Consider the following 23,757-nt stretch of genomic DNA (forward strand, 5'->3'; position numbering starts at 1 on the left):
TAACACTTCTCGCAAGTGTCTGCCATGCTCCTCCTGGCTTTTTGAGTAAATCAGAATGTCGTCTATGAACACTATCACAAATTTATCAAGGAAAGGATTACAAACCCTATTCATTAAATCCATGAATGCTGCCGGAGCATTGGTTAGTACAAACGACATAACCAAGAACTCATAGTGTCCATATTTAGTTCTGAATGCAGTCTTCTCGATATCTTGCTCTCTTACTTTTAGCTGATGATATCCTGACCTAAGATCGATCTTCGAGAAATAGCTCGAACCTTGCAATTGATCAAATAGGTCATCAATCCTCAACAACGGATATCTATTCTTTATTGTTGCCTTGTTCAGCTCTTTGTAATTGATGCACATTCTCATACTTCCATCTTTCTTCTTCACAAATAACACCGGAGCTCCCCAGGGCAATGAACTAGGTCTAATGAAACCTTTGTCCAATAACTCCTGAAGTTGCATCATCAGCTCCTTCATCTCCGTCGGTGCTAATCGATAAGGTGCTTTTGCTATTGGCGTGGTTGCTGGTAGCAAGTCTATTCTGAACTCCACTTGTCTATCAGGTGGTAATCCAGGAAGATCTTCGGGAAATACTTCCGGATAATCACACACCACTGGAATACTCTGCATCACCTTCTTTTCTTTCTTAGCATCAATCACGAATGCTAAATATGATGTACATCCCTTGGTCAAACACTTTCTGGCTTTCATTAGAGAAATGATTCCAGAATTCACTCTGCGTTTGTCCCCATACACCATAAACGAATCCTTCCCAGGCGGGTTTACTTTAACTATCTTCTTCTTGCACAAAATTTCCGCATCATTGGCGCTAAGCCAATCCATTCCCAACACGATGTCGAAACCATTTAGTTCGATAGGCAATAATTCCTCGTGAAACTTATTCCCATTCAGATCAATTAAGATGTTTTTCATACGATGGCTAACAGGTACAAACTTGCCACTAGCTACTTCGACTAATAAAGCATTATCTAGTCTATCAACAGGCAAAGCTAGTTTTCTACCAAACTCATGCGAAATAAAGGAGTAGTTGGCTCCAGAATCAAACAAAATTTGAGCAGGTAATTCGTTAACAAGAAAGGTACCTGAAGCGACATCAGCTTCATCTTTCGCAGCTTCGAGTGTCATCTGGAAGGCTCTCGCCTTCGGCTTTGGTGGAATGTTGGGCCTAGCTGCCTCCTTCTTCTTCGGACAGTCTTTCAAAATATGCCCCTCTTCATTACAACCAAAACACATCCTTTTGTTGTTCGGACATTCATTGGCAAAATGTCCAACCTTTCCACACTTGTAGCAGGTCACATCCTCGCTACATTTCCCAAAGTGCTTTTTCTTACACTTATCACACCACTTCGCTTCGCCTCCTTTCCCTCCAAACTTTTTCGAATCAGATTTCGAAAATTTTCCCTTCTTACCGGAACCAGATGTTCCCTCAAACTTTCTTTTCTCACCAACCTCAACCTTGTCGGTGGTTCTTCCCTTTATCATGTTCTCAACAGACTTGGCAGCCCAGATAGCTGTCTCCAGAGTATGTGCCTGACGTGCTGGCACCTCGTACTCCCATGGGAGTCCCTTCGCATACCGGTCCACCTTTGTCAACTCGTCTGGGACAATGCGCAAGGCAAACTCCATCTTATCGGTGAAGTTATTGGTGTATTCATCAACTGACATGCTGCCTTTCGTCAATGTCAGGAACTTGTTCTCCAACTCCAACAAATTTTGAGCCGAGCAGAACTTGCGCTTGAACTGCACCAAGAACTCTGCCCATGACAATTGCAGTGGCTCATTAAGGCTCAACGTCTTCCCTAGAGTGTTCCACCAACGAACGGCTCCACCTCGGAACTGACACACGACATAGATAGTTTGCAACTTGCCTCTGCAGCCACATGTCATGAAGGCTAACTCCATTTCGGAGATCCAATCCATAACCCCAATCGGATCCTCCTTTCCATTGAAGGTCGATGGTTTGTAAGTTAGAAAGTCCTTGTACTTGCATCCCATTCCATCAATCCTTCCATCATGGTTGTTTTGCCTAACTATAAGTGGGTTGGCTTGACCAACAGACCCACTGAAGTTTCCCCCTTCCGAGTGCCCTTCATTTAATTCAGGCTCTTCCACACGAATTGACAGTTGTTCACGATTCTGTTGAAGCAACCGTCTAGTTTCATCCATCTGACGATCCAACATCGTCTGAATCATCATTTGCACACCAGCCATGGTTATTGGCTCAGGTGCTGCTGCTACGACAAGTACTTGCTCAATCATTGGTGGTTGATTCCTGTTTTCATCAGCATTTCCAACTCCACTTCTGGTTCTCACCATTTTGATCTACACACCGAATAAGGTGAAATTAGATCCTCAATCATGATAGATATTCAAATCATCCTTATCACTCCGAAACGTTTACATGCTAGTTCTAATATCGTAGAAGTACACTTAGAATCCTACACACATAAGGTTTCTAGATCCGGTCGGCAACAGACCATAGATATGAACAAATAATATCATATATGGCAACATATAACATTTAGCATATAAAAACATTTTAGGCAACTTTCCTAAAATAAACCAGTGCTCGTGTCTAAAACATAACAGACACACGTCTCAAAACTTCACTTAGCATTCTAAGTTTAAGTCTAGAAATCCTACAAATTCCTAGTTCGCTTAAACTAATGCTCTGATACCAACTGTGACATCCCCAAAATCTCGGCCAGAAAAGACCGATTTCATTTATGCTTTTAAAATAATTTCAGAGTAAATCCTTTTGATTTGAAAGAGTTGCGGAATTTGTTCCCAAAAACAAAACATGATAAAACAATGTTTACCAAAGCATTTCATAAAAGAAATGTATTTTTCATTATATAATCAAAACTCGGGGTGTCATGTTCCGATACAGACCAATAAGCATAAACGATAACATTACAAGTCATTCAACAAATATATACATATACAGACTTGTAAACAAAACAACTGATGGTTCATCCATCTCATGCCCTCGCGCCACTTCCTGTAATACAAATAAAACTGAGTGGGTCAGGCTTGGGAGCCTGGTGAGAATATAGGGTTTTCAACCCACAAAAAATAATCATATTTAATTTTTTTCACCAACCAACAATAACCCAATTACCCATTCCCGTTATTCTCACTTTATGTCCCTAAGACAACTAACATAAGGGACCTAGTCTAAGAATATTTCATCGGGGCGACAACACATGCTTCGGGGGTACCTCAGCAATATAAGTCAAATAAGGCAACCATAAGGGGGATGGAGTACAACGAATGAACACCCAAGTTCATTAACACCTACAGGTGGCGAACTTGCTAATGTTTCCACAAGACTGTCTAGAATAGCCAGTGGTCGTCATCTAAACTCCACTAGATGACTAAATCAAACAACAACGAGGCCTCTCATCTGTTTTATTACACACCAACTATCTACCCATGTTATACCCAACATATTAGTAGATAAAATATACATTTTTATACATAGTTTAAAAAAACTTGTATAGCATGCTTTAATCAATACATATTTCACATAATAGATGAGGCACACACACACATAACACGTATTTCATAGAGAATAAATCATATCTATGAGATAGAAGAAAGTGAATACACATTAACACATATAAACAACAATATACCATACACATAACACGTATTTTATAGAAAATACTTAATATTTATGTGTTAGAAGAAGGTAACTACACACTCACTTGATCAGAAGATGATCGGACAGCACTACGACTTGCAGAAGTAGTAATCCTCAACAGATCTGGAAGATCTTCACAAAAATCGAACTTCTCGCGGGCAGAGCTTCGGCTCGGGAACCGCACTTCTCGGGATCTCGGGACTTGCCTCGGGGCTCGAGTATGATACCGGGGCTTCGAGGTATTTCTGGCACGCAAAACGATGCAAAACGGGAGAGAGAAGAGAGAAAATGAACAAAAGACTCGGCTGCCTTCGGATCCTATTTATAGGAGGCTGGAGCCTCGGAGTACGTGGGGCGTACTGCTTCCGAAATTGTCACTGCATGTGTCATCCGAGCCACTTGCTGCGAGTGTCGACACCTTCGGTGTACGCGGGGCGTACTTCGGATGAGTCGGATGACTCGTCCTCGGATAATACCGGATTTTTCAATTAAATTTAAATACAAAATATTTAATAAACTTCGGAAATTCATATCTTCTTCATACGAACTCCGTTTTCGACGTTCTTTATATCCACGCGAAGGTGAGACTACGCTCTACAACTTTCGTTTAGACTCCGTCGGCTAATTTTGACTTTATTTTTATTATTTATTTTTAATAGGCCGCGACAGAAAAACTTCGTTATAAATTCATAACTTCTTCGTTTGACGTCCGTTCTCGCCTAACTTTTTATCGCTTCGATACCAACAACGAGACCTTCGACCCTCGTTTAGATTGCTTCGGCTAAAAACCGCTCGATCTCAAATCGAGTATTTCGGGCTGCACACCGCTAAGCCGAAACTTCGATAAATCATAACTTCCTCATACGAAGTCAGATTTGGGCGTTCTATATATATTCGGAAACCTCGTTTCAACTACTACAATATTATTCAAAGATATTAAGTTTATTTTACACTTAAATTTTGACGCTTATTTTTATTCTTAATTAATCAAACCACATAATTAAGCAATTAAGCACAAAACACATAATACTCAAATAATACAATCTTATTATTTCAAAACGGGTTACAGAGGTTAACCTAGACTATTACATTGCTAAAAATGGCAAGCCCGGAAACACAACCGTTACAGAATACAAATGTTTTCTTGTTTATTATTGTGCTTGTGGTATATATCCAGTTTATCTGTGATCAATGAACTTAGTCGCACTCCCGTCATGTTCCGTCTTGGCCGGGGGTGTGACATTAATCCATCAAGACACCATTTTTATGCACAAGGAACATTAGAAACACTAAGATCTATCACCATAACCTTCTAGAGTAGCTTATACTCTCAAGAACACCTTAAGGCACCAAAACAAGCCAAAAATCCTAACTATCTAGAACTAAGAGATGGATCAACAAGTTAAGGACTTGATACCTTCTGAAGAATGATCAAGGTGGCTAAGTTCTGGATCCACAAGCTTTAACACCACAATAGCAACTTCCAAGAGACCCTTACTTCTTCAAAATCACCAAAACACCAACAAAGGTCACTTCTAAGCTCAAAAAACTCAAATGGCAATTAGGGTTTCGTGGGAGGGCTGATGAGGGAATGAGGCTGATGAGGGGGCAACCTCAAGCCTCATAATGGGGATATATAGCGGTTAAACCCTAAAAATTAGGGTTTGTTGATTCACAACATATGCCCAACGTAGGCATTGTACGCCCAACGTACAAAGGTGTCTCCAGCGTCCCAGTCAGGTGAGTATGTCATGCGTACTCACACCCCCTTACATATTACGCCCAACGTAATATGCCCGTTTTCTTCTTCAATAAAACTAAACACTTAACAGATACGACAATAAAATAATACCTGGCACAATGGGTGTTACAATTTCTTCTCATTTTCTTGTTTTCTGACTAGGATTGATGGTAGAGGTAGTGGTGTCACATGGTTGACTCGATGAACTTGGGGTTTAGCATCTGGATTGGTTTTATCAGAAGGAGAGGAGAGAATGAGTGGTCTGTTAATGACGATGGAAGTTAAGCCTATCATCTCTCCTTTTTTGCTCTCCAACAAACATATGAGCAAGTATAACAAATTTTTTGTTATCGTTAGTTCCATTATCAGGTTTCTTCTTCTCCCAAATCACTTCGATCTTGTGGCATAAGCATTTGATCTCCAAATCTTTTTTTTGGCTTTATAGGGGTACAATGTGAGTTTTTTTGGTCTAAATGGTCACTGTCACATGGTGAACCACCTATTACAGGTTAAAAGGGAGTAAAAGAGCAAGTCGTATCTTAGTTTATACCCCCATAGAGCTCGATAAAAACTTTAGGGACTAGATTGACCAAGTCTAAAAACTTTGTAGGGAATTTGTGTCATTTCAGATTCCGACTTCAAACGAATGGGTTATGACATTTTAAAGAAGATGAAAGATTGAGTAGGTCTGAGCTCAAACTGAAACACCTTTCATACGAGATAGTTGAAAAACGGTTTAATGGCAACATAAAAGACGGCAGAGCTGCCACGTAATAAAGATGTAATGTCAACTGTCCAAAAAAGTTCACAAGGATGTAATGTGAACAATCCAAAAAAGTGCAACGCTAATATGTGGATAAAAAAAAACTTATGAGACTAAATGTGAATAAAACATAAACTATGTTATCTACACCAATCGGTCATAATGATATAATATGAATAATCCAAACAAGTTCAATGGTAATATTTGAACAAAAAATAACTTCAAAGACTAAACATGAATACAACCTAAACTATGTTGCCTTTCTAATTCATTACCCCTTTTAAAAATGCATAAAAAGTTGGTCATAAAGAGATAACATATCATTTATAATGGTAATTTTTGTGAATGTTAGAGTATGTTTCAGTAACTACATATGATTTGGAGTAACTTTCCATATTTTTTTTGTTGGTCGTTTTCAATTGATTTGGGATATCTATTTATACATTGTTGAAATAAAAGCAATAATAATCACATACATAATGCTTTTGATACCAAATTGTTTAGATGTGATGAAGTTGTCAATCAATTGTATTAGTTCTAGAAGGTTGCACTTTTGAACGCATTATGACATGAAATGTATCTACACCCTTATAATTGATATGAGATTAGACACATCTACACCTTAACCCCTTTACAAGGTTCGATTCCCCGTCGACCCGTTCCTAGCTCTAATACAACTTTTGACATCCCCAAATGCAAATGCCACAATATTATCTGCTTTGAGCATCATGACAAGAAAAATCCCAATGGTCACCCATCCTCAAATTTGTTATTTTCCGGACCTCCTAAACTACATAATTCTTCTAAGATCTATTGTCCTTCTGGTTCAATTTTTACGTTTAGTTTTGTATATGCTTGAACAAAATCAATCAAACATCATCATGATTAAAATATATAAAAGTTCCAAAAAAATATAAGAAAATGTATTTTGAGGTGCTTTAGAGTTTAGTCGTTAAAAGAAAAACATAAAGATTCAAAACGAACGAAACCCTAACCCTAGGTGTTGTGAAGAGATAAGATGTAAACGGGTCGGGTCAACCCATATCTCAATTACCGGCCTTGCCCTATAAAACACCCTCTCTAAATCCGAATCAATCCCTCATCCCCGTCTCTCCCTTAGCAAAAACCTTATCCTCTGCTAAGGAATTTCAAGTTCCTCAAAACCCCATAAACCATGGCTTCCTCTGCATCTACCCTTCAATTTCTATCCCTAGCTTCCTCTAAAACCCTATCTTCACTCTCTAAAACCCCATCTCCAGCTTCACTTTGCCTATTCCCTTCCTCCCTCAAGCCTCTTCCAAAGCTTTTCTCGATACCCACTTCGAGTAAGCTCTTTGAAGCCTCACCCTCGTCTCGAATCTTCCGTAGTGTAGCCGTTTCATCTGGTTTGGAGTTGGACGAAGAGCTATCCAGTGATGGGGATGACGAACAGCAGCAGAATTTCTCCCCTGACCTTAAACTATTCGTCGGCAACTTGCCGTTCAGTGTCGACAGCGCCGCTCTTGCTGGGTTGTTCGAGGGTGCTGGAAATGTTGAGATGGTTGAGGTAAAATTACTCTACTCACACATAATTTCGATTTATTGATATTGTTCTAAACCTAATTTCGGTTCATATCGTCGAAGAATTAAGTTTCTTCTCAAATTCCGTGTTCTGCTTTCAAGAATTATCATGTGTACTGAAGTAAACCCTTTGTTTAGGTCATATACGACAAAGTTAGTGGAAGAAGCAGAGGTTTTGGCTTTGTTACAATGTCATCTGTCGAAGAAGTTGAAAGAGCTGTTCAGAAGTTCAATGGCTACGTAAGTTCTTGTAAAATTTACCTTTCACGAACTCAAATTCGAGCAGGATTTGAACATTTTGGACTTTACAGGAGCTTGAGGGAAGACAAATTAGGGTGAACTCCGGACCTCCACCAAAGAGGGAGGAATCTTCCTTCGGAAGCCCAAGAGAAGGTGGCCGTTTTGGCGGCGGCGGCGGTGGTAGCAGAAGCTTCGACAACACCAACAGGGTGTACGTCGGAAACCTTGCTTGGAGTGTTGACAATCTTGCCCTTGAAACTTTATTCAGAGAGCAAGGAAATGTTGTGGAAGCGAAGGTTGTTTATGATAGGGAGAGTGGAAGATCAAGGGGCTTTGGGTTTGTGACTTACAGTTCTGCTGATGAAGTCAACAGCGCAATTGATTCTTTAAATGGCGTTGTAAGTAACAAAGTTTATATCTTTTTCATTAAAGAATCATTTAGATTCAGTAGAGTTGTATTATTATGTGTTTCATGAACCCTAAATGTGTCGATTTTGTTGTGGATGCAGGATCTTGATGGCAGGAATATTCGGGTTAGTGTTGCTGAAGCTCCACAAAGGCGTCAGTTTTAAATGATATGAGAGAGGGAAGTGATGCTTATAAGTAGCAGGTGTCATAAGCATCTAAGTTTTGTAATGAAATATGCTTTTGAAACTATATACTGATTTGTAATCAATCAATTTGGCGTATGCAAAATTAAATTCGTTTGGATCTTCTGTGGGAAAAATGTTATGTGTGATTGTGGATTTGTGAGCACAATTGGAAAACAAATTAAGATGGTATCTTTTTGAATGATGTGTTGTTGTCGTTGTTTCACAAAGGGATTCACACAAAATGTGATCATATTCTTGTGATGGATTAGGAAAATGTGAGTTTATTACTTGAAATTTTGCAGAGAAGGGGATGAATAGTTGAATTTTTTTTGTTGTTTTTGATGCTTGAAAATTAGATTGTTTGATCTTAATGTTCTTATCAATGAGTTGAGACCCATGAGAGCAATTTCCACATGTTTAGAATCTTCTTACTAAGATGATTTGTTTAGTTTAAATGTTTTGAATATTCTTCTTAGGTAAGCTTGCATGGCAATAACACTTTAGTTGTAGTGGATGATGATTGATGAATGGCATAGTTCGAAGGACCCGTGTTCATTGGATTGTCTATGAATGAGAACAACTCGCCATGGTTAAGTAGTTAATTCCAAAGATTAGCATATGAGTGACTACTTGGGGTATCCGAAATCAAAGAGACAAATCATTTGATAGGTTGTGGATTTCAAGATGTAAGAACAAACGATAATGACTCTTGTGTGTTGTGAAAGGCACTCACTTTTTGTTAATTCTTTAATTTAAGGTAGATATATCGTTACTCTATCGGATGTCAAGACGAGCTTGTTAAGTGAAGAATTCATAGATACTTTTTGGGTGATATGTGTAAAGACAACAAGTATAAGGGCATCCATAATCCATTTAACTCTATAAAGTTCAATAGATTATCACATCATCCATTAAACATCTATTCAATCCTAATCACTAATTTATTCCTTCTATTGAGCCATTCAATGATCATTGAACTCCTACATTCAACTCTATTTCATGTCATAACCAACACTCCATTTAACTCTTATTCAATCCTAATCACCACCCTATTCAACTCTTATACTACTTGCATTGTGGATGCTCTAACTTACACACTATTAATGGTCAAAGTGTGACAATCATAAAGAAGAAAATGGGGAACAATTTAAGTCGCCTAACTTTGATAACAAAGGCTAGTCCAAATAGAAAGGCTCGTGTACAAGCTGCAAATAATTTGGACTGATTTATATTTTATTATAATCGTATATTTTATGTAATTGAAATTAACATAAGTGCTAAATGAAATTTACATTGTAATCTAATACATTTTAGGAGGTGTAAAGTAAACATTTGTGCATAAGACAATTTTGATCGGGGTGAAAAAGACAACGCTCCTTACGGGGTCTAAGGTGCAAATCCCTGAAATGGTCCTAAGACTATTCCCATTGGTGACCATTTTACTAGCTGGTCACCAAAAATGGATTAAGAGAAAATGAAAACTAAAGAAAAATGGCCAACTAAAGAGGGAAATGGTGGGTGCACGAAACACAGTCGTGAACATTTGTCTTAAACTTTTAATTGCTTTTTGTTTTTTCTTTGCTTAAATAAAGCTTATAAATATTAAATTAGGCTTTATGTTTTTAAAAATAAAAATTAAAAATAGACTCATATTTATAACTTTTTTCCTCTATAAATAAAGACCAATATTCATATGTTTTTGTAGGGTTGTTCACTATTTGGATAAAACTGAATTGTTTAATTAGACAATTTGGATTGGACTATTTAGTTCGGATATTCAGATTTTTGGATTGGTTTTCAACAAAAACGAATTATTATTTTGGATTTTGGATTGGTTTTGGTTTATAAAATAAGAACCGAATAGTCCAAAAAAAAACTGAATAAACATTTATTATTTATTTATTTTTAATATATATATATATATATATATATATATATATATATATATATATATATATATATATATCTACAATTATTTATTAATTTGTAATTTATTTTTTAAAATAAGGCTCAAAATGTTTCATCCGATAAAAAAATATTAATATATATTTTCTCTCAAAAGTTTTTTATCTGTAAAATATTTAACTATATCATACTTTCATAGTAGTTGTTTATAAATTTCAAATCACAACTAAATTATTTGTTTTCACTTCTTATGTAAAACTGGGTAATACTATAATTATATGTCGTCTTAATATGTTTCGGTTTTTGAAAACCGCATTATAGAAACCGATCCAACCGAATTATAATTGGATCGGATCGGATCAGATTTGAATTTAGTTTGGACCATTCGGATCCATGTTTTGAAAACCGAAATCAATTTGAATTCACTTTATTGGATCAGATCAAACCGATCCATCCAAACGAAGACCCTTATCTTTTTGTACCATTTTAATTATTTTATAATATTAAAATATTGGGTTGGTTTGAGTTGTTAATAGAGATGATAAAAATTGTTTTAGTTGGTTGGGTATATAGATGAAAGAGAAAATATATTTTAATAAATGGTTGGGTTGATTTTAGTTGTGAATGGGAATAGTCTAAAACCTCTATAGTTTTTGGACATGGAACTTATAATAATGAAGCAAATTAGAATAAATAGATAGGTATCGGGTCTGCTCAGGGACAACTCAAACTGTCTGGTAGCCAATGACGTTGCTGAAAACCCAAGTTCTATGGTAGCTCAAGCTGTCTGTCACACAAAGTGATCTGGAGCTGTATGTCACAGCTTGAGCTTGAGTCATGTGGACAATTTTATTTTTCAAGAAATTGTTTTTGCAAATATGTGTCGGCGTTGTTCTTATCAATATTTTGGATATATATATATATATATATATATATATACACACAAATATTGTGTCATTTTGGAACTCTCTTACAAAATTTAAAAATGCATATACTCTCGAGAATTGTACTTAAAGTTTTGTGCCTAAAACTTTAAATGTTCCTCACGGATTATTCCACTTGAATTTCTCAGTAACTAGACATTGGGGAAAAATATCAATAAAGAAAATAAATGTACACCATCCATGAGATAGCCATATTCTTAATTACTAACGCCCATTTTGTTGAGGAGCTCCACACTGCATCCACAATGGTGAGTTTAATGAGAGAGTTGAATGAGGTGACAAGTCCATGTGTCATTCAATGGATGAAACTCTACCACTGTGAGATGCCACATTGACATCCAATGGATTTGGAGTTTAATGACAATTGAACTTTTTAATGGGAAAAAGGAAAGTTTTAATTATTAAATACTTACTATAAATTACATTTTGTAACATTCTATTGAACTTTGTAGAGTTCAATGCATTGTAGAGAAAAAAAATAATAGAGTTGTATGGATTGTAGAATGATGATGTGGCAATCTATTGAACTCTATGGAGTTCAATGCATTGTGGATGCCCTAAGCACAAAAGGAAGGATAATCTTCATCGGTTTCTATTGATGATGGCGAAAACACACTTGGGGCATCAACCACAAAACGATTGATCAACACTATTGAGTGTTGGATTTGGGAACTTTTTATCAAGAAAATGGATATATAACAGGATCAATCTTATGTGTAGTATCCTCACACTGTGTTTGGTCAATAGGATGATTTGGAATCTGAAGATCCCAAAAGCCATTTGACTATGAAATTAGAAAATTCTTGTTCTTGATTGTGGTTAGTCTCTTTCATTAAATCCCTTTTTGTCCACTTGTCATGAAGAATACTCAGGTAACTCCACAATGAAAATGATCTATTTGCCTATCATCATTGTGGTAAATAATTTGGTCAAATGTTCAAATTTTAATGCTATGTTTCGGAAATATTCCTGATCCAAGGAAAAGAAGAGGACCAGACTTTCATTGTCAAATGATAATATGATATCTTGGTTTGTATCTGTAATTCTATAAATTCCTTTTCTTGGACTTATCTTCATGTTTTCTAGCAAGTTTAATAGTTGAAAAAAACAAGAGACAAAAATAAGAACAAACCAAACTCTTTTTATAAGATCACTTTCCATTCTTCAAAATTTAACTCTCATAAGTTTTTCATTTAATCCACAGAAATTGTCAATTTCCTAATACACCCTTCAGTGATCATCTCTATCTTTTCTTCATTTTCTCTATAAAACAGTCCAAAGCAAACCAAGTTCAACACTCGGCAGTTGTGTTAATTAAGCACAATGTCTAGTTCTAGACGATATGTCAAGTAATTAAATTAAATCTCTCTATTTAACACGATTAACGTCATATGTTCATGTGATTCATAATTTTGATGTTTTTTTTTTCTCTCTCCCAGATTCGATGCTGATGTGGAAACCCCAGAGCCAAATACTCCACAACCCTTAAAGAAAGATGATCCAAAAATCACGAAAAAGCTTTCAAGAGTATTCTCAGAGGACTATGCAAAAACCAAAAACACAATTCTTGATCCTCGAGGCACAACTTTGAATCAATGGAACCAAGTCTTTCTAATCGCAGCTCTTGTTTCACTTGCTGTAGATCCTCTCTTCTTTTACTTGCCGATAATCAAAGATGGAATGTGTCTAGATGAAGATATTACCCTCAAAATATCCCTCACTATCATACGTTCAATCGTTGATATCTTTTATGCAATCAAGATTTACATTCGGTTTCGTACTGCTTACGTGGCACCTTCTTCTCGCTTACTTGGAAGAGGAGAGCTCATTCTTGACTCTTCAAGTATTTCTCAAAACTATCTAAGAGGTGAATTTTGGCTCGACCTCATGGCTACACTTCCTGTACCACAGGTATTCTTGGATACAATTAGTTATATATGTCTCTCTATATATATATGTGTCTCTATGGCTCTAATCTAAGACTCCGCATATCTAACTAAAAGATAATCTGCTATATATTTCAGGTGATGACTTGGTTCCACATCATTGAAAAAACCGAGATGATAAGTACAAAAACGAGCGTTTTATACTTTATCATGTTTCAATTTGTTCTAAGGCTTTGTCTTACATTTAGACTAGGGTCTCAAATATCAAAGCAAGCTGGTCTTGTGGCTAATGTAGCTTGGGTTGGGGCTGCTTACAACCTCGTTCTTTTCATGTTGGCTGCTCATGTACTTCATCTATCTATCAAATGTTTCGTATTTCTCTTTTTTCAAAGATAAGGTTATAAGATTCAAAATCTTGATTGTAATATTGTGAATTAGGTTATCGGAGCAATGTGGTATCTTTTAGCCATTGAAAGACAAGGGTTATGTTGGGTGGAGATATGCGATAAAGAAACGGAATGCATGCATAATTATTTCGACTGTCGTAATGTCAATCTTCCCCCTCGAGAAGCTTGGTTTCCCAACAGCAATGTCTCTGTTATTTGTACAAATGCTGACATCTTTCAGTATGGATTGGTTGAAGATTCAGTACGTTACAGTATCGCTTCTGCAAATTTCTTTAAAAAATACTCATATTGTCTATGGTGGGGACTCCGAGGGTTAAGGTAAACCTTAAAAAAAACCAAAATCTTGAAAACCCGTTTGCAAAAAGTCATCTTTTTGTTTATTTGTTTGAGTTTTGCAGTTCAGCAGGACAAGAACTTCAAGCGAGTCCATTTATAGCAGAAACACACTTTTGCATACTTATCGGGATCACCGGACTAGTGCTATTCGCGTTGCTGATCGGAAACATGCAAGTAAGTCGAGTTTCTTTTTGAGCTTCATTTGACGATTTGGGTATAAACATTAACGAAATTTATGTTGTTTTGAGAGCAGCAATACCTGGAGTCAAGAACTAAACGATTAGAGGAGTACAGGGTGAAACGAATGGATACTGAACAATGGATGCATCACAGACACCTCCCTCAGGAAATGAGGGAACGTGTACGCAGACATGATCTTTACAAATGGATTACAACTCGTGGGGTTGATGAAGAAGAGATTATTCGAGCACTTCCTGTAGATCTTCGGAGAGACGTCAAACGTTATGTTTGCGCTGAGTTAGTTAGACGGGTGAGTTGAGTCTCAAGTTATGAGTTAATTCTTTGATCTGTTCATCTTTTTCAGCTCAAATGATTGATTATGTTGATTAAACAGGTTCCGTTATTTGATCAAATGGATGAACGAACAGTGGATGCGATATGTGAGAGACTAAAACCTGTTATATGCACACCTGGGACCTGTTTAGTTCGAGAAGAGGATCAGACGAACGAGATGTTGTTTATAATGCGAGGTCGTTTAGATTCCTACACCACCGGCGGCGGTAGGTCCGGTTTCTTGAACCAGTGCGAGATTGGTCCGGGAGACTTCTGTGGAGAAGAACTGCTGACATGGTCATTGGACCCACGTCCGAGTGTTATCATCCCGTTATCTACACGCACAGTCACCGCCATTTCTGAGGTGGAAGCTTTCGCTCTCACTTCTAAAGATTTGAAATTTGTCGCTACACAGTTCCGAAAGCTTCATAGCAAGAAACTGCGACATACTCTTAGGGTTCATTCGCATCAGTGGAGGACTTGGGCGGCTTGTTTTATACAAGCGGCATGGAAGAGGTATAAAACAAGAAAAGAGTCGGCAATGCTCAAGGCTAAAGAGACTCCTCTCACTTCTAAAAGTAGAAAGCAAACTGGTTTATCATTATTGGCAACAAGCATAAGAAAGGGTCGGGCATTTGATGTTGATGATGTCATTCGAAGCCCAGTGCCAAAGCCTAAGGATCCTGAATTTTTAGATGATAAGAACGAATAAAAGGAAGGATTAAGTTGTGCAACCTCCTTTGTTATTAGGGGATATATCTATATTTATTGTATAGATATGTATATATTCATTGTAGATGTTATTCTTCATATATACTTTTCTTTTATTGTGTATTCCTCTTGTATAAATATCCTTGGTTATCAATGAATAAAGGCACACAATTTTACCAATTACCAATATTTATGGAGTCAAGCACACCTTTCTCTCTTAACCTTCAACCTCCCTCCTTTTTCCCCTTTTCAATTTCTTTTTCTCTAAGTAACCATGACAAGAACCAACAAATGTACCGATTCAAACAAGAACAACTTCCATCGTGCTTTCACAATCATTACATAAAAAACCCAATCCCTTTAAGTCTAGATCAAAATTCAAAATGTATGACCACTATGTGACATGGGTAGAATTGTTCCACATTCATGTTTGTGTGTGTAACATATTAGATCACATTAATGACACCGTTCTTCGTATATCCAACACCGACCCGACAACCTGGAATCTACTTGATGCAGTCACCAAACAATGGATCTACAACACGATCTCCAATGATCTACAACACATATATGGGAAGTGACTTCAAGAAATCTCAAAGACAACAAAGCTACACGTGCCTTCTACTACCTTCAAGATCAATTCAACTCAACAAGATTAGAATTTGTTTCCAATACTTCAAACTACTATGCTTGCCTCAAGACTTTATTAAATCAACTTGCCAACGTTGGAAACCAAATGTCTGAAACAAATATGACGCTTCAACTTGTTGTTGGACTTGCAAAAGGAAATTATGATACTATTGCTACCATAATTCAAAAATGTGAACCTCTTCCTGATTTTAATAAACCATGATTTCAATTTCTCTTAGAAGAAACTCGTTGTTCCAAACAAAGACCAATACTTAGAATGCTCTCACCACTAATATGACACAACATCAACACCATCGACCCCACCTTCTTGTGAACCACAACCGGGTGGACATGGCCAATTTAGCAACATACCATGTGCGATTGCAACTTTGGTCGGGGAGGATATCGTGACAGCCAAAGTCGTAGTCGAGGAGAGCATCACCAAGTTACTTCTGACCCAATAATGACTACTGGCTTTGGTCCAACAACAAACACATTAAGCCTCTCTTTTCCGAAAGATCTTTATGCCCAAAAGTCATTATAGAATGATATTTGCTAATGACATATAATCCTATATGGTCACGCCTTATAGTCAGTTACTACTTATTGATTATTTATTAGAGTAATTTGATTATTAATAAATATAATCAACACTTGTATTTAATTGGAGAATTATTATTTTGTGAAAATAATATTTTAACAACTAATTGGGAAATTATTATTTCTAGGAAATGTTAATAAAAGAGAACAAAAACTAGTTATATTCATAAGATATGAATATACATGTCATGTACAAAAGTAGGTATTTTGACTAACCATTTAGTTATGTATGTAACTAGCTACTTAGATTAAGTGAAACACACTCCAAACCCTTGACTTTCGTTCCTTAAAGCCATAGATTTCAAGGGAAGGAAAGGGCTTGCTACGAAAATACACTAAAGTCCGAATATTTTCAACGTTTTGACAAGAAAGTCTTAAACTTTATTTTTTTTTATAGTAAAGTCCAATTCATGATTTGACAAGAAAGTCCTAAACTTTATATTTTTTTGACAGTAAAGTCCTAATTACCGTCTAACCGGAAAAAAGTTAAATGTGCCAAAAATTGACGATAGTTAGGACTTTACTGTAAAAACAATAAAATTTTGGACTTTCTTGTCAAATTGTTGAACATATTGGGACTTTAATGTATATATCTCTTATCCTTGCAAGGAAAAATATCCTATTTAAGAATTTCATGTCCTCAAGAGTAGATAATTAAGAACCAGGCTCGACTCATCTTTAAGAACCCGTCACGTTAAATCAGCTTTCACTGAAGCAGTGGGCCCACCCATAGGGGCCCAAATCCTATGCTTTCACTTTTCTGAGAGCAACAAATAACATATCACACAGTTCTTCATTCACACCGGATTTGACTTTGAGATGACTTTTGAATTGATTAAACTGGATTCTTTATATCTTTGCCTTTAGCTTTGAGTTCTTCAATCGTCTTTTTGAATTTCTTGAGGTTTCTTCGATTAAGTGCTTGAACTTTGACTTGGGTATCAAATATGACAATTGTACCCTTCCTTTATTTTCTTCTTTGAGTGTGTGGATCTGATATAAGGGCTCATTTTTACCTTGAAGGTAACGCGTGTTAACAAATAGGTACGTGTTCTATGAGTCCAAACTTGTCAAACAAGATTCTTTTTAAACATTCCAAAGTAAATAATTCTAAAATTGTTATTACCACCCATGCAATGCTTTAATACGCAATTCTTTTATATTTATTTTACGGTCGGCGTCTCAGATCATGGTGTTTTGCCACCCCTAGTTATGTGAACTATTACTGAACTTACCACTATCGATTTGGTTGTTTCGTACTTTTATTTTCCATTTATATAGAGCTATCAAATGTAAGAATATCATCATATCATGTAACTTTTTTTTTTGCAATTTTTTCTTATTTTTTATTCAGAAAATAAAATAAAAATCTTTTTGGGGTCTTTTTCTATGAATATAGAAAAATAAAAACATATACATAAAATATTTTTGGATTTTTTTTTGAATTTTTATATGCAAATGCATTGAAGAAAATAAAATGCATAAAAGAAATTCAAATTTTTAACAAAAAAATGCAAATTTTTTATACTAACTCCCTCTCCAAGCTTAAAATGATGCATTGTCCTTAATGCTTAGAGAGGATTGAACAGACAAAAAGGCATATAAAAGCAAAAGATGTCGTAGCTAGGAAAGAATGTACCTGATATGTTTGCGAAAATTTCTGATTTTGACGAAGATGTTGGCAAAAAATTTGAATTTCAGCAACTTTGAAGATCCTATGATTTCCCCAAGCTTGCTTGGAATTGTGACCATCTTTTTATTGAAAGCAAAAAAAATAAAAAACAAACTAAGACTATGTGGGTTGCTTCCCGGAAAGCCACCCATTTTTAAAGTTGTTGGCTCGAATTTGCCCAACCAGATGATTAACCGGTGTGGTTGGGACTTCTCTGAAGCTCAACTCTCTTTTTCCTCACTCTAGATCCCTTCAGATGTGGCAAAATGAATGGATTTTGTGGTTGTACAACAAACTGAAGGGACTTTAGACTTTTATCAACAAACACGTTTTTGAATTTTTTTACTCTATTTCTTTTTCTGATTTTCTTTCTAGAAATCTTTTCCTTCTTTTTAAACCTCTTATGTTTTAGCTTCGTATCAGAAATCACCTTTTCCTCATCCTCCCTAAGCATAGCTTTTTCTATTAGCTTCTTATCAGCTCCTTACGTAGAAATCACATTTTCTTTCACATCCCCAAGCTTATTCCATTTCATCTCTTTTGATGTATTATTAGATAAATTTCTATCTAAAAGTAAATCTTGCACGGAAACATTAGAAATCTAACAACATTAAAATTGGCATCATTCCTTTTAAAATTGACCACATCCCTATCATATTCCATTAAAAGTGTACCAACAAAAACTTCAAATTTTGTTTTAGCAATATTCAGAAAAAGTCTTTCGAAAATAATTGAGTTTTTATCTGATACATCTACAATGCCCATGTCTAGTATCTAAAAATCAGCAGGAAAAATAAGTTCACCTACATGGACAAGAACATCCTCCAATACACCTTTTGGGTGTACTGTCGAGTGATCTGTTAACTGAATGAGTGTGTCGGTCTTTTGTAAAGTTCCAAATTTTATTTTTTCAAAAATTGATAGTGGGAGAACATTACTGATGCAACTAAATCAAGCATGGCATTTGAGAAAATAAGGTTTCACAATTTACAAGGAATCAAGAAAATTCTCGTATCCTTGCACTTTGGGGGAAAACCTTTTTGCAAAATAGAAGAAATATTTTCACGAGCTTTGATTATTTTGTTAATTTTCAGTTTTTTCTTAAAAACACATAAATCTTTAAAAAACTTGGCATATCGAGGAATTTGTTTAATTATATCTAAAAGAGGAATATTTACCTCCACTTTACGAAAGTTGTCCATGATATCCTCGTCATCACGATCGCACTCTGTGCTTCTCAGTCGTGATGGGAATGGTACAACTGGCTTGTACTCTTTCAGATTTCGCATGGATGGTCTTGGAGTTTATTTATCCACCAACTTTTCAGCTTCTCTGTTACCCCAAACTTCTTTAGATTCTTCTTCTGGTTCAGAAACGCTTGGGCCTTGATAACTTTTTCCACTTCTCAAAGAAATTACACTCATGTTATGCTTTTGATTGTTTTCAGTATGTCCCGGTAACTTTCCTTGAGATTCCCGCTGACCCATAGAAGTGGCAAGTTGAGACACCTGCTGTTCCAGATTCTTGATACCAAATCTGGTTTCATTATGGAATGTGTGGGTGCTTGTGGCAAGACTCTTTACTATATCTTCCAAGGACATGCTAGATTGTTGATGCGAATTTTAATTATGAATCTGTTTCTGATGCTGATTCTGATAATTGGACGGATTCTGAATGTTGCTGAAAATTTGGCTACTGAAATTTTAGTTTATATCAGAGTTAACTCCCTAACACGGAACCACTATGACAATTGTTACTTATTATTAGTTTCCAAGAACAATTACGAACTCTATTAACTGATTAATTGCAATTATTAAACACTAGCTAGGTGATCAGACTACCCTGAATTAAAAATTAAACATTCGCCAAGATCAAAACCGAAACAACTAGATAAAAGCACACAATGAAAAGCAAATCTAATAATTCATCACATGAAAAGTACTAGTCTATTGTAGAACTGAAAACTAGGTTTTTAGCAAGATATGGCTAAAAATGAATTAAAATTAAAAAAAAAGGTAAACTAAATGATTAATTTAGCTAAACTAAGTGTAAGAGATGATTCATAGCCTTCAGATCCTCAGAAAGTGATGAAAGTTTTAGAAATCGCCTTCTGAAGGTTTTTTTGTCACCTGAAATCGTCTGCTCGTTGAATCTGATTAGGAGACATGGCAGGTTCAGAGGACTCAAATGCCCAAGACGAGGCAGATAAAAAAGGCCCTTAGGCCTTAACGTGTAACAAATTAAATTACATAGACTAAACTTTTATTAAAATGAAGATAAACTTTACAACAATAAACATAGCAAAATCATAGTATTTTAATGAGTAATTACATATCTTAACAACTAACCGATGATCCGTGAAGCTCTCCTAGCATTCTTTATTGCAAATTGGTTGATTAACTCTTCGGAGTCTATACTCTCTAAGATTTTGTTCTTGATAGATATCATCGCCAAACCGCTAAGTTTTTCTTGGGTCATTGTGTTTTCACAAACTTCAATTTCGAAAAAAATCCTTTCTGCAGATGCAATAATTATTGGAATAGTCAACAATATTCTATATACAATGCTTGCATTTGGAAAATAATTAAGTTCTTTTAAAAACTTCAAAACATCTATAGGGTTGCTAAATTCATTGCTTTCCAATGTCTCAAATAATTTCAATCCCGTATAAAGTTCCTCGACATTAATATACGATCTTCCTTCAAACTTTAGTGCATTTTTATGATGATGACAATACGACTTAAGATCTTTATCTTCAATTCCCCTCAAATTATGTGTAAATAAAAAACCAAATACTTTTTCATACTCTTTGAATTGTTCAAATCTTGTCTTAAGAGAAGAAATAGCTTGATCAACAATGTATAAGAAACAATTGACTCTAAAATTTTCTTCAGGTGTAAATAAAACTTCTTCGCTACTTGAACTCTCATCAAACCTTTTTTTCCTTTCAATCAAACGGTTTGGTGGAAATATTGGATCAATACCCATTTCAATAGCACTCTCCTTAGCTTCAACAATCGCTTTTGAAAAACCAGTTTCTCTATAATCCTTGAAGTACCCAATCAATTTGTTTATTTCTATAATTGCATTATCAAGATGCATATCCTTTGATTGTAACTTCTTACTCACAATAAGCACATGGTTTAGTACCTCATACCAAATAACAGTTGATACAAAAAAAAATTCAAAGTCACCAAGTTATTTTTCTGCTAGTGAAGTTGCTTCACTTGCAATTGCAACACCATTATCATTTTCTCCAACTTGAAGTAAAGTTTCCTGTACATCCACAAGTTGTAGTTTAATAGCCTTTACACTCTTAACCCGACTTTCACAACGAGTCAAACACAATGACTTAAGACTCCAATCTTTAACATTATCTTTCAAAATTTCCCACCTCTTAGTAGAATTTGCAAAGATAATATAAAAGCACTGGATGAATCCAAAAAAGTTCTTTCCTTTAACAAACTAATTTGCCATATCACATAATGTTAGATTAAGAGAACGGAAACCACAAGGAGTGTAAAATGCTCTAGGATTTATATCTAAAAATCTCTTTTCCACTCCTTGACATTTTCCTTTCATGTTTGCTCCATTATCATAGCCTTAACCATGCATATCGTCAATTTCAAGACCAAGAGACTTTAACTCCTCAAGTATAGTACCAAATGGTCCTTTTCCGGAGGTATCATCAACATTCTGAAAACCTAAAAAGGAATCCTCGACAATAACAAAATTATATGATAACCATAAATACCTCACTATTATTGTCATCTGTTCTTGGTGACTTGAATCGGGAGTAGAATCAATTATGATTGAGTAGTAAATTGCTTCCTTTTTTCCTTTATAAGGTCTTTTTTAATTTCTTGAGCTAGCAAAGATATTATTTCATTTTGGATTTAGTGGCCAAGATAATGCACATGAAGCCCATCACTTGTGATCTGCTGCACATGATCTTTGATATCTGGGTCAAACTCTTCCAACATTTCAATGACACCCAAAAATTTTCCATTACCTTTTAAATACAATTAACAAATAAGAAGTGGAATAAGTCATAATAATTAACAAAAAGGTATTTGGTGGGATCAGAACAAAAAAAAATTTATAGTTACCTTTTTTATACAACTTTTCATTGGATCCATGAAATGCTAAATTATGTTTACCAAGAAACTTCACTACTGCAATGATTCTCAAAAGGACTTGTTTCCAGTAATCTCTTTCTTTCTTGAATTGCTCATATTGAACTTTATCGGTTGTTTCGTTCAAGTTCAATCTTTTACACATATCAAACCACTTATTCCTATTTGTAAGATGATCCAATGAAATTTCATGTTCTTTAACCCTAGTGGTAACATGGTGCCAATCTGCATAACCTTCACCATCCAATTTACCTTTTGAAATCCCTTTTCTAAACACTTTACTACAGAAAAAAAAATACTCTGTCTAGCTCTTTCGAATATATTAGCCATTCTCTATCACACTTCTCCATCTTTGATAAAGTTCTTGTATATAAAGCTGCAGAAAATTGTCTACCAAATTTATTGTAGGGACCATACATAATACTATTATCTCTTTTAGGACCTTTCTCGACCAAAAGTTTAATCTCATCATAATTAAGTTTTTTCCCACATTCTTGGATCATATACATCAACAAGGTCTTTAACGGCCTCTTGCTCTTCTACCTCTTCTACTTTTATATGCTCTTGATCTTCAACATGCTCTTAAATGTGGTCTTCAACATGCTCTTCAACATGCTTCTCAACATGCTCTTCAACAAGTTTTCTATGGATAAAATTATCAAGAGCACTGACGTCAACCTTTCTCTTTTCTTCATCTAGTTTTCTCTTTTTATGTTTTTGATAACCGGATGGTTGTTTAGACTTCATCACTACAAGTTCATTAGCTTCAACTTTCAAGTTCTGAACTTTCAACATTCAAGCAATTACAATAAACATAATTTGAAAATATGAAAATCAAATAACTTGATTTCTGATAAACAATTTTACAGTAAACATAAACTCATAACTTGATTTCCGTTTCTAATAATCTATTTCAGAAACATTATTCATTCGTTAAACATTCAATAATCTAATTGAATCATATTTTGGAATAAAATTAAGATTTCGTAATCTAATATAGTGGAATTTCAAGTATGCAATTGACAATAATTAAATTGATAATCTATTAATCACATTTCAGAATAAAACTATTAAACTGATAATCTATTATATATGAATCACACAACAATTCAAGTATGCAATTGAAAATTATAAACTGATAATCCTCAATTTCTCATAAATCATAAGAATCACTGAATATAACCTATGAATCATTCAAGTTATCAAGTATGCAATTGAAAATTACTGAATTACATTTACCTGATTAGCTGATTAGTAGGAGATAAGAAATTAAGAATCACTGATTCACTGAAGTGGAGGCCCCAAATCGTTGTGTAGAGAGTAGCCAATCCGCATGAATTTTAGCACCTACTCGACGAATTGGAGGACCCAACTTGACGAGTTGGAGCTGGAATATGGAAACCCTAATTTTTAGGGTTTGCACCCTATTTCAAGGACCTTAAGT

General features: G+C 35.4%; 1 protein-coding gene across 1 annotated transcript; it reads left to right on the plus strand.

Annotated features, from left to right (window-relative positions):
• The first annotated feature begins 7,255 nt into the window (after window positions 1-7,255).
• LOC111893096 (protein CNGC15b) lies at window positions 7,256-15,276 on the plus strand. The gene is made up of 9 exons (XM_042895704.2): window positions 7,256-7,726; window positions 7,879-7,980; window positions 8,052-8,279; window positions 12,941-13,333; window positions 13,447-13,653; window positions 13,747-14,033; window positions 14,114-14,225; window positions 14,305-14,541; window positions 14,626-15,276. Exons 1-9 carry the CDS (start codon window positions 7,355-7,357, stop codon window positions 15,274-15,276), a joined length of 2,589 nt encoding a protein of 862 aa, XP_042751638.1. The 5' UTR covers window positions 7,256-7,354.
• Window positions 15,277-23,757: the final 8,481 nt, after the last annotated feature.

The sequence above is a fragment of the Lactuca sativa genome, chromosome 6 (genome assembly GCF_002870075.4).
Source record: "Lactuca sativa cultivar Salinas chromosome 6, Lsat_Salinas_v11, whole genome shotgun sequence".
NCBI lineage: Eukaryota > Viridiplantae > Streptophyta > Magnoliopsida > Asterales > Asteraceae > Lactuca > Lactuca sativa.

Bases quoted from the DNA above. Each gene is read 5' to 3' on its own strand.
- LOC111893096 (XM_042895704.2), top strand. From the start codon at position 7,355: ATGGCTTCCTCTGCATCTACCCTTCAATTTCTATCCCTAGCTTCCTCT. The intron at 7,981-8,051 runs GTAAGTTCTTGT...TGGACTTTACAG, and splicing joins TTCAGAAGTTCAATGGCTAC to GAGCTTGAGGGAAGACAAAT. The intron at 14,226-14,304 runs GTAAGTCGAGTT...TTTTGAGAGCAG, and splicing joins TGCTGATCGGAAACATGCAA to CAATACCTGGAGTCAAGAAC.